General features: G+C 33.3%; 1 protein-coding gene across 1 annotated transcript; it reads right to left on the bottom strand.

Moving 5' to 3' along the window:
* Window positions 1-8,898: 8,898 nt before the first annotated feature.
* Window positions 8,899-12,225, bottom strand: LOC127861158 (uncharacterized). Its single transcript, XM_052399534.1, has 3 exons — window positions 12,071-12,225; window positions 11,189-11,250; window positions 8,899-10,501 (listed from the first exon to the last, which is right to left on the bottom strand). The coding sequence occupies exons 1-3, from the start codon at window positions 12,180-12,182 to the stop codon at window positions 9,257-9,259; spliced, it is 1,419 nt and encodes a 472-aa protein (XP_052255494.1). The 5' UTR covers window positions 12,183-12,225; the 3' UTR covers window positions 8,899-9,256.
* Window positions 12,226-12,962: the final 737 nt, after the last annotated feature.

The following is a 12,962-nucleotide window of genomic DNA, read 5'->3' as shown; positions in this document are numbered from 1 at the left end:
TCAAAGTAAATCATTTTAACTTCAATTAACACATCTCTTACTTTTAAACTCTACTTCATCAAATCCATAGAAAGGCACGTCAGAATCCATGTCATAAATCAGAAAACATTCATCGTACTCCGCCATTTTTTACACATTTTCAAAGAACAAAAGTGCTTTATGCCCCACTTCCTGCTGAGAATATGTTTTAATTTCTATTTATAATTAACCGATGAAATGTTACATATACTTTAACCAGGGCCTTATTAATTCAGTTATGTAAACATTTGACCTCTCACAGAACAGTAAACGAAGGAAATAGAAATTGGGATCCCATATAAATTAGGTGTGAGGTCACTATCAACAAGAACAGAATTGTTTTACGAACGAAATTTGTTTTAGGTTATAAGAAGATTTTTTGACATAAAACGGTCTTCGAAAAATTCACTAAAAACGGTGTCAGCAATATTCTTGGAAGAAAACGTTAGAAAAACGTTTCCCCCCCAAAAAAATTGTAAGAATTACCATATGCTAAATTAAATAGATATTTCGTCTGATTTTTGATCAGGTAAGGCTTCATAAAGGGTAACCGACCGATGTGGATTTTCAAAATGTGGTATATACCTTAAGCATAGGTGCAAGCACCTATGCTAAAAACAACGGAGTAGCGTATGTATTAAGACTTTTCAATAGTCAGCAGGCTTCTTAGGTTATGTATCGGGTTCATCGAGACGACACAAGTCAAGCCGAATTAGCTTGGTATTTTCCAGAATGAGCATTTTCAGTTATGAATAATACTCTGGTATGACAAAATACAAATTAAGCTACAACGCGAGAATGTATTTACACACAAAGTACAATGGACACAAATACATGAAGGTAATGGTTGTCCTCATTATTGGATTCCTGCGCATCAATATCCGTTTGGCATTATATTTACAAGATTACAATTGATACACAATCATATCTTAATATGTTTCTGCTCGTGTGATATTCATGAGACCGTCACTAGCATGGCACTTATCTTGATTGAATAGCCGGCTTAGAAATCCTCACTAGTTCACTGAAAGGTGTATGCGCCTTCAGTCCATTTCGTTAAACGAGTGTGGTCCAAACTTAGCACAGAAGCTTTGTTCAATATACGTTTAGTGTATTGAATGAAATGAGCTAGTAAAGTGTCTGCGCATTGATGCCATTAAAGGTTCTGTTTAAACTAATTGATATGTCATGATAAAGCATTGTTTAAGTAATACGTTTAGAGTAACGCCTGAATGTCAGACTGTTCTTACACTTTGCGTTCAATGACGGGTTATATTTTATAAAACGTGTCTTCGCAGGCCCGTCAGTTTTAATGTGGAACAAGAAGAATGCTTTTATCTATTACTAGTAACTAATTTAATTTAGTTCGTGGTGTGTGAAACAACAGGGATGAGTATTGCTGTGAGACAATTCAAAATATTGCCCGCTAAATTTATAAATGTGTTGTAAACAAATATGGTCACGCGAGGTATAATAATATACAGTGTTACCTTGTGACGCTTCTATTTTCTTTGAACACAATACACATAGTAATCACGTGAGGTATAATAATGATATAATACCCCAAATTCATATTTCGAAAAGTGATTAGCCAAATGTCAACTATCATTTATAACAATAAAAATAAATGTTTTTATAAAATATGAATATATGGTTTATTATTGAATAATGTAAGCTCGTTCATTATTGCGGAATTTTAGTTTACCCGTACTTCGTTTGTGTTAAAACTATCGCACAGTATAAAAATGGAAAAGACAGATGAGCATTAAAGCGAGGTTATACGATTTTTTATATGTGTTAAATTGTAATACACTGATAAAATATGTAACAATAACACAAAATAGTCAAGAAAAAGTATACATTGAAAACGAATTTCATAACATGCAGCAAAGACAAATAAGCGCCCCGAGCCGATTGTGACGAAGATATTTCGTACATATTTTCCTACAATAACCGAAGCATTCGTGTTTTTAGTTAGTGTTCGTGTGTCGTAAGAAAATATATCGTTGCACGAATTTAAAATGAACCGTTAAACTAATTTTGGATTCACATCGTACATGCATGATATACATGCTTGCGAATTCGACTGTACAGACATTTTCGATTTCAGAATTAAAGGGATCTTTTCACGGTTTGGTAAATTGACAAAATTGAAAAAAGTTGTTTCAGATTCGCAAACTTTCGTTTTAGTTATGATATTTGTGAGGAAACAGTATTACTGAACATTTTCCATAGTCCAATATAGCCATTATATGTATCGTTTGACGATTTGAAAACATAAAAATTATAAAGCGTTGCAACATTGAATAATTTGGAGAGTTCTGTTGTTGTCGTTTGAATTTACGAAACTACGAAGATTGCTTATATAAGGTATAAAAAAAAACTTTACCTGTGTATACCTGGCGGAATAGCCGAGAGGGCTAGAGCATTTTTACTTCAGACTAACTCCAGGACTCCGGGGGTCACTGATTCGAGCCCTGGTACCGGCTAATTGTTTTTCCCTTTTTTAATTTTATTCTTGATTTTTTACTAGAGCTTGTAAGATCCAATGTTTACATTTATCAATATAAAGCATTTAAGACAAACTTAAAAATATGCAAAATCTGTGAAAAGGCCCCTTTAGATATCTGGCTTATTTCGAACTTTTAGACACGTGTTCTTCTTAACTTTGTTTTTAATTTATATTGAAATATATGTTTATCTAGTTTGTACACATTTTATATAAATTAATAAATATTTGACACAATCGTATACTATGTACAGAATGTCACAGCATGTCTCCGTAAGATTAAGACGCAAACAATGACGTAAATTGTCTTTTTAATCGTAGGCATTTATAATATACACGTTTAGTATATAATCGACGTTTTGCATAGTTCCATCCGGGCATGTGTACGCATCAGTGCCAGTTACCACTGTAAAGTAAATAGAGCACACCGAGCCAACCGATGGTTATCGAGGTAGATATTAATGCCCCCTTTGCAGAAGAGGGGGTATATTGTTTTGCACATGTCGGTCGGTCGGTCGTTCCGTCCACCAAATGGTTTCCGGATGATAACTCAAGAACGCTTAGGCCTAGGATCATGAAATTTCATACTAGGTACATTGATCATGACGGGCAGATGACTCCTATTGATTTTCAGGTCGCTAATTAAAAGGTCAATGTGGTTGGGGTGGGCATATGTACCGACCGCGGAACACTTGTTTGTGTAGGGGTAGGCACCGTTAAATGTTATCCAAAAGTTAATAAAAACAATTTCCAATATCAAGTTTAAACATTCAATAAGAATGCGTGCATAATATAGAAAACAAAACCCACTTTGATGCTACACTCTTTACATGGAAACATTATCAAAATCTCCGATAATGATCAACAAAATTGATGGAAATATAACTTTAAAACTGAGTTTTAATAGAAAAAAAATAATAATACTTTTCATGAAACATGGTGTATGAAATACGCTGTAAGTTTTAAAGCCTCTATATGCATCGTTACATTTGAAAAAGATCGTTTTACTCTGGTATTTAAATGCTGTTTGGCGTCTTTCGTATGTGATGTATTGAAGCATGTGCATTATTGTGTTCAATTCTGGACCAAATGTGAGGGAATGTTATCCTAGTAAACCCGACCACGTGCTTAAGATTGACCATTCAGGCGGTTATTCGATAATTAATCAAATTGGATTGTTGCAGGGGTAAGAGTATGTATCGGCTTTATACAAACAAGTTAAACTTCCAATTATTTGATTGGACCGTTTTAAAGCGGTGATTCCAGATTTAGTTTGTTTTATTCTAGTGCTGGTTTGTATATGGTCGTGTATGGTATTGTACTGGCTGATGAAAACCAGAACTTATTTTCTTATCATTTGTCTTCAATAGCATGAGTCCTTTACTTAGTAATAGCGAATTAATACTTGAAACCTCCCCGACTCGAATCCATTTCATGAAAACAACGTTTATTTTTTTTATTTTTTTTTAGTGTGCGCTTAATTCAAGATGTTACACATATTTTTGTATTTTGTTAGTACACCCAAGCGTACAGATCAATTAGCCTTGTTGTTGGCATTCTAACAAGCTATATACAAAATGAAATCTGTATATACATATTTAACTTGTTTAAAAGAACAAGTGGTTTCCCTAGTATATTGCGTTTTTTTTATTTACATGTACAAATGAATTCCGATACGTGTTATTTCCATTACGTCTAAGAGACTAGTACCGGAACCAGACTAATTTCGACAATAAGCATCGGTTAAATTTGCTAAAACTTTGAATTTAATTAACTTTATAAACGCAAACTGTGAAATCGCTTGTTCATTTGATTTATTTACTCTTGTTTTGACATAACAATTAAAAATAATTAGTCTAATCCGCGTGGTCTTTAACATCGCAGCAATCTTATAAATCTATTGGCACTCTACAGCTACAAATAAACATATTGGTTAGTAATCCCTTAAAATCCTGATTCTATTACCTGAACACAATGAAATCGTTTAACTGAAAACTCTTTTGTCGGAACCGTTTTTGAGTATATATGCGTTGCCAACGTTCTTAAACATACAAAAGTAAGAGCTTCGTATCTGGACAGTATCCAGAAAATGCATCAAAAAATGTTTGGTCTGCATATTACGATTTATATACAAAAAAAGAAAGACATAGCTTTAAGAAATGAGGTAAATAATTAATACTGATAGGTATATATTAACAATACTAAACTGAGTATTATAAGTATATTAATAAGTATTTTATTTTAAATTACACGACAGTTGAACAATATCTCTAATCTCACTAAAAAAAAAAATGTCCGATCGATAAAAGAATAAAGGTCCAACTAGCCTTCAATGAACAAGTTTGTTGCGATCTTGCATGACACCATAGTGCTTTTCTAAGGTGTCTATTTCTCACTTCGTTCGAGATTATAAAAATCATGATCACTTTTAACTGATGCAAAAAGAAAATATAAATCCTATACTTGAGTATTGACGAACGTGACGTAGTACAACCCCGACGTTTAAAGGTGTAATATGTAGTAAGATGTTATACATTTTCTAGTTGAACATGGAGAAATTGTAAACGTAAGGTGCTAAAAATCACTTATAAGCGCAACTCCATATCATCTGGAGCAATGCTTGCAAGTTTACATCAACGTCCATTGCGATTGTATTTAACCCATTTACTTTTTTACGGGAGTATAATAATGACATAAATAACCATAATTAATGTAAAATTTAGTTACCAAATCTGTATGGGTATGCTTCAAGTTATGTTCATATTATGAATGGTATGTATTGTAAAATAACAATCAATACATAAAATAGGATTCTAACATCTTTTCATTTCAGTTAAAAAATTATTAATATTACAGAAAATACATGACTTGCAAATGCAATTACATTTATTTAACCCCTCATAGTATTCCACCCGACCAATCCGACTGACGCCATCTTGGGAATGTAAGTGACTTTGGAATCAGAAAAATGTAGATTGTTTACATTATAATGGCAGCTTCACCGATGTTTACACAAAAGAAATATAATCGTATATACACGCTTTAACACGTCTGCCTATTTCTTGAAATCTATATGCAATCGATGGCGATATGACTCATATAATATCGTCACAAGTTATTAAACCTTAACGTGTGATTGAGTATTGAGTCAATTGTCCGCATAAGACGGTGAGCTTAACATACTAATGGCATCCTCTGATGTTTGTGAAAGTCAATAAGCAAAGAAAAAGATAATTAATGAATGTCCAGTGTAACTTGTGAATGACGATTGCTCTTCAATGATACCATACAGCTTATACAGATTCAGCTGTATTCTGGTGCGCGATTATCTGCGAGTATAGGCGTCTTGTGTATACATTACAAACATTCTGATGAATTCATAACAAAAATAGAATTTGAATGTCACGGTTAAAACGTTCATCTTTTATTCCGCAACACAAAATTACAAACGGAATGCACCTATGTTTCGTTATATGAAATATTTTCACAACAAGTGCATGATTCCCTCATCATAATGAATGGTAAAAATAAATCATTATACGCTGATGATTGTATTTGATTTGCTGAAATAAATTTGCGAAACGAAGAGTTCATGAGATGTTATAATCTACAGATTGCTTCCACAATGCTAATAAAGTGTGGAAACATTAACACTTAACACTTACTTTTCGAATGTTTAGGACATTGTCGCCGAAGTTGATTAGCATAACAATTGTACAGATCTCAAATGAAATTTAACATACATCAGAACATACAAAATTCAACATACGAAAACAAATTTCAACACGGGAGATAACTGATTTACTGCGAGCGGAATTTCCATGGTAATGCTCTCCCTTGTAATGTATGCGTTGTGTTCCTAGATGACGAATTGATTTAACTTTCAATAAAATATATTGCATGATCAGATGATCATGTGACCCTCGGAACGCACAATTATGGTTGTTTGCATCAGTATCAGTACATTCAATTGACCTTTCGAGAGCCGATTGATTGACAGGCTTATTAACCAATCAGATTACAGCATAGATTAGGCCCGTTACTATCCGCCATTTTGTCCGTCAAACTCGCCGTTGTCCGACACATAAGCTTATACGTAATTCTGTGTTTTAAACAAAGAAAATGGTTGAAAGGTGCTGTTATGGCACTTGTTATTCAGACACAAGGTATCCAGAACGGTTAAAAGATGGAAGTACGTTTTTTCCGTTCCCTCAACCGGGTACTAATCTTGAAAAATTCAAACGTTGGATTCGTCTTTGTGGTCGTCCACACGAACAGCTTAATCTCAACATATTAAGCGATCGCCCGAAAGCAAAACACAGTCGTTATAATAAGATACTGCGCGAAAATAGAAAATGTAAGTTTTGCAACGGACACGTTATAAAAAAGAGTATAACTTTATACTTGTTTATCCTCTATATAGACAAATTAGAAAGGAACATTTAAAACCATTTTTCAAAGGTTTGCCAACGTTAAATAAATTTGACATTCTAATGCAGTCGGCAAATAAATAAGACATTATAAACTTTGCTAGATTTTTTTAATGCTAATGAAATCGTAATAATAAAGACAATCAGTTATTATTTTTAATAATATCACATAGAATAAAACATTTTTTATTTCTTTCGGTTTAAGTCTTCCAAATTTAATGTAAGTTAAGAAACTATTTTCAAATGCGCAAGTAATTATCAATAGGGGCCAATAAGTGTCATTTTACACCATATGTGGGCTTTCTACTAATCCGTTATCAAAACAGATGCCGCAAACTGTGAATGACCCTTTGAAAACCCGGTCTGATTAGCGAGTTTTTTTGTACATGAAAATTCTTTCAACTTTTTATATTTAAAACATTGCAGAAGATAGTTTTCGAGGAAATAATAATATATAATAATATATTGTGTATGTTACTTTTTTGACGACTTTGACTTTGTTATACGATTATAACAATGCGCATGGGTCATTTTGACCAAACGCATTGTAGATATGTGTTATATCGGATTTCAATAAAAACGTTCTTCGTCTTCTATTATAATAAATTTACTTACCTGTGCCACATTTGCGATGTTGCCATCGGTTGCAAAAATTAACGGCTTTTAATTAAAAAACTGAAACATCTATTACTCAAGGAAAAATATTGTGACTAACGAACAATTCATACTGTATGCGATAATTGGCGATAATTTTGCCGACTTTGATGATAAATTTAACGGCTTTTAAGTAGACTAATAAAAAAGTTTTGACTATTAAATAGATATGATAATTATATTCAGCACCACTATTCAATGATAATAAAAACTATTGTATGGCCTTTCTGGTATACCATGAGGCCTTTTTGGTTCACTTATGCGGCCGATTCGCGTAGCCATTTTTATGACGGACTTCGGCGGAGTGACCCCCCTTGAAATCGGTGGGCGTGGCTTCACTCTCGCTGTCGAAAGGTCAATTAAGTTGGTATAAACATAAAACATTATAATTTCTTTTATTATGGCATACATGTTCGATGAACTCTAAATATTTAAAAGTATATAAATATTAAGTATCCACGTTTGCTATCCGTTAAATTATTAAATTATATAATTATATAAGTTTGTGTTCTTCTGTTCATCTCCGTCTTGCTTATAATGACCCATAATTGAAGACACAAGGAGACGTTCCAGGCATGTAATCAAATCAAAACAATCTCTATACCACAAAATAAACGGCGAAGCGGTCTCTTCGTCGGACATAATGTTAAGGAAATTAAGGAACTTATTTGTTTGCCAATTATACTTAAAAATAAATGTTGTTGTAGTTCATATTTAACGATTGTATATGGTAAAAGGTTATTCAGCTCTAACGAATTAAATTCTTATGTAAATTTAGTTTTAGCTGATGCTATTATACATTGTGCGGCTTATTATTCGTATGTTTTCATTTGTAATTAATTTGGTGTCAATAAATCTGGCAAAACACGTATGTCAGTAGTTTGAGCAACATCATTAAATTGTGCGTTTGTATGTATTTATGTATTTTATTTGATACGAGCAGCAGATTTATGTACCCGTTTGAAAATTTTTACACACATTTTTAAAAAGAAGATGTATGCCTCCCTTCACTTCCGTACATAAATTGTAAATAAGTTAAATAGCCCTTAGTTAGCCCAGCATGCAAATCTACTATGCAGGTAGTGTAACTGTCTTGGTTTTGTCGTTGCAGTCCACCAGCCGGTCAATCATTATTAAATGCTTGAATGTATTTTCAACTGCCGGTACGGAAATCTATCAAATACTTATGACAGTTTGTGTTTAAAATTCTGAAGGTGACCTTTAACAAGTGCAAGTCATTTTATGGATTTTCACGGCACTTCATAAGTCATATATATTTATCTTAATTGTATGGTAGATATTGGCCTTTATAACGATAGGCTCATATATTTTGCATATTACACCATTATGCCAATTAACTTGTATGTTGGTAAACGCGTTTTTATATCTCATGCGGAAACTAAGGAATGTAACGTCAGACCGGCCATACAACCGACTTACCGAATGATATGTGCAAAGCCATATACCCCCAATGTTAGAAGGTGGGAGGGGTAAAAATAAATGATCTCTGAAGAAAATATAACGTGAAATAAAAATGAATATAAGGATGATATGACAAGCTTTGCATACATTATACAGTTCACATATGCCAGCATACATCACTATTAAATTACAGTTACAGGTTCAAGAGTAAAACCTCATTGAGTTATAGTTTATTGAAATACACCGTAGGCTCAACAGGATTTTCATTCCGATTAAAAATTTCCTGTGGGGATGGGTCGTAACCGAGCAAGGTAAAATCGTCCTTAAACGCGTCTCTAAAAGCTGTAAGATCTTTCAACGGAACACTTGCAAAAGCCTCTTTTTGGACTGCTTTACTTTGTTGTTTCAGCTTTCCAGGGTCCGATCGCGCGTGTGCTTCTCTCGCAATGTCTATTAAACGGTTACTTGTCATCGACATAATCTGTTGATCACTAAGTTCAAGTTTAATGTCCTTCTCAATCAACCCACGCATCTGCAGTTTTAACCAAAGTCTTTGCAACGCCTTATCCCATGACATGTGTTTTAACACATCTTTCTTCCACCCGAACGGTCCTCGAATACTATCGGTAATAGCATCATCTTTTGTAAGGTTTGATATATTAGTTTCCAGTGCCGTAATGGCTTTTTTACTGATCCCTATTTTGTTCATTATATAAGAACCATCTTCTGCTATATTTTCTAATTTGCCTATAAAGGTGAAGAAAGACGAACACGGTCTGCAATGTTTCTTGACGCTAGAGATGTGTGGATTGGGACTTTCTTGGTGAAGTTCAGCGTCAGTGACAAATCGCACAAATTCTGCAAATGTCACATCGTGGCCGACTAGTGTTGTATCATTATTGTGTTTAGCTTCCTTTCTGGTAGATTTTGGGGCCTTATGCATTCCTTCTCTAAATTGTTCTATTGCCTTTAAACCAAAATACCTCCAAAAGGTTGGATTGGGCGGAACAAGTTTATCTACATATGCAGATAAAATTCTTGAATAGGGATTTCGAACGAACATAAAACTAAAGTGATCGTGATTTAATGTAACATTTGTGTTCAACGTGAATCGTTTCCCTATACCACCGTAAACCTCAGACAAACTAACGTCATATGGTTGACTGTATTTGTTAGGATCTTGCTCAGTGGCCATCACGAATACCCTGCCCCAAAACGTTGAACCCGTCTTCGCCATGGAACAAAATGTTATATTCCTGTGTGGAATGTAATGCATGCGAGCAACAGGCACGAATGTTCCGTGGTTTAGCCTTTTTTCTAAACAAAGACGTCTAGCTAAGGCAGCGGCCTTGTATCCATCGGGTTCGTAAGTTCTGTCATCACTGCGGTCATGGAACTTCGAAATATTCGATGAAGCGTTTTGCAATCGTTGAAACACTTCTTCCGATGTTGCTGAATGTGAGAGAGCCTGTAATAAATTTAACTTACATGCATCAATGTTTGCTTCCTAATTTTTGGATGTAAACAACAAATCAACTTAAAATACATCTGTAACAAGTGTCGTGCCCATATGATAACGTGTATTCTTCTACATGTATTGAAAATTGTCCATTTGGGGCTTTTCACGATATGATGTATATACGTGTATATACGATTATATTTCTTTTGTTAGCATTCTATAACGATCATAAATACATAAGCAAAACAGCCCATTAAATGATAGGCCTTCATTTATTTTGAATAAAATGCAAGGTATTATACGAGGGTCAGCAATTTATAGATATGCACTAATGGTACTACATATTGTATCGTTGAATAATTATTTCGGTGTTATAAAGTTAAATGTTTATATTATAATTACTTATAAATTTATTGATTAAACACATGCCTGTATGCCTGTATGCATATGGTTTACGTTATTTAAACCAGTGTTAGTGCTCATGAAAATCCCGATTGTTCACAATAACAATCAACAGTTATAAAGTTACCGATATTCTCTGCCAAAGAAAGTAACACGTTCAACCTCGTTCTGAAATTCGACGCGTCACGTGATCTCTAAAAATATCAACTGTGGCAGTATTGTGAAACTGGTCTATTGACATAGACAGAGGTACTTATAAAGCAGCAAATCTTTTAGTGTAGGAAAGAAATTTACCTCCCGAATATTTTCGATTTCGTTGAAACGTGTTGGAGTATGCATGCGAATGGCATATTTTTCTGCAAAGATGAAACAAGAAATTCACTTTTCAATGGCATATACATTTTAATTGGTGACAAGAAAATCAAAATCAGAAATCTTATATTTCTCACTTAGGTGAAAATAAAAGAAAAAACACGCTATTTTATCAAAACATTGGTAGTAATAGTTCGTGACAAATAATGAACGCGTTAAACATGCGTTTACCATAATTCCGCGAATAATATAAGCGAACCCATTATGTAAGAGATATTAAGCACGTCTTTTCACGTACATTATTAAGATCATTATGCAAAAACGAATTATGTATATGGTTTTGTTCACGTACTTTTGTTTATTTGGAGGACTTAAGCATAAAGCAAATTATCTTGTTCATACTATTATCAAACATTGGGACGCAAAACAAATATACTGAACAAGAAAAACAAATACACAACAGGCACACAAAAATTAATCGAATGATTCAAATAACCAATATCCTACAATAACAATATATTAATATAACCATAAATTGCAAAATAAGTTACTGCAAAATGAATATATAATATTTTATAATAAAACATCAAATATAAACAATTTAACGAAGTTGATATTTTATGTTCAACATATGTTTGAAGAGGTGTGTCATGTTTAGGATAATTATTTATGAATCACATTTAACAATATCATGGTCTTACTCACAAATGTCTACCATTATTTACAAATATTAACATATCACAATTTTGAAAGTTTATGTAACTGATTATTAAATTCCCTTTCCAAAACGTTTAGTACGTTGTTCAACCAAACTGTTTCGGTGGAGTTATAAACTAAGATTGAAATGTAACAAAATGTCATTACCGCAATGCTGCTCACGATTGATATAGTTCACCTGGGTGAAAAAGACGATAACAAGGAGGCCAAACGACAGAATGTGCAGTTTGTGACGCCTAATATTACTAATTAATGACATGGCTGGTGTGGTTTTCGAACTGAGATCCAGCAATACTACTTCATTCAACCTGGAAATACAACAAAACAACAATGAATCCGCAATAATTAATATACGAATGTTATTGATGTTAATGTTTAAAGTATATATGTTTTTGTAAAAGTGATTGAGCATACATTTGTATTTTTCAATTTTGCAATTATTTGTGCGTGGTTAATATTAAACCATTAAGTAATTAAAATGCACTTTGATGATGTAAGGTCTTTTATATTTGAATTGTAATGCTAGGATGTCGATGTTTATGTACACGCGTATGTTTCCTGCTATTTCTGAGCTAATTGTAAAGTTTACGCCATCCAACCGTTTTATACTGCCTCACATTCAAAGTTCCATAGCGTTGACCACAGCTTTAAATATTTTATTGTTAAGGTTTTGTATGCAATAGTGTACAGTGAATTGATCACGTGCCTTAAAAAGGAATAATCAATGACGAAATGTAACTGTTCAGAAGTTTAATTATTGTTTTATTGATTATAGCCTTAATTAGGAATGGTGAAATAATAAATAAAACGGTAAGCGTGTACAACTAAAATGAAACCAAACACCTTTGTGTGATCTGTTTATACGTATTTACATATAAACATGAAGCAACGTAAATATATTATGAACACCGACTGCACAACCTTTGCGCTTATAAACGAAATGAAAATGTCAAAAGTGAAAACATCACTTACTTTGCATTCGATGTGCAATGTGCGTAATGTTTAGGATACAAATGTTATGGTATTCTCCACCAAGTTG

This window comes from Dreissena polymorpha, chromosome 15 (genome assembly GCF_020536995.1).
Source record: "Dreissena polymorpha isolate Duluth1 chromosome 15, UMN_Dpol_1.0, whole genome shotgun sequence".
Classification (NCBI taxonomy): domain Eukaryota; kingdom Metazoa; phylum Mollusca; class Bivalvia; order Myida; family Dreissenidae; genus Dreissena; species Dreissena polymorpha.
This window is presented reverse-complemented; position numbering and strand designations above follow the sequence as displayed.

What these genes read in the sequence shown, in the direction of transcription:
- LOC127861158 (XM_052399534.1), bottom strand. Translation starts at nt 12,182, where the DNA reads ATGTCATTAATTAGTAATATTAGGCGTCACAAACTGCACATTCTGTCG. An exon ending in CAATCGTGAGCAGCATTGCG is followed by an intron (nt 11,251 to 12,070) that starts GTAATGACATTT and finishes TCATCTTTGCAG; the next exon opens with AAAAATATGCCATTCGCATG. An exon ending in AAATCGAAAATATTCGGGAG is followed by an intron (nt 10,502 to 11,188) that starts GTAAATTTCTTT and finishes AATTTATTACAG; the next exon opens with GCTCTCTCACATTCAGCAAC.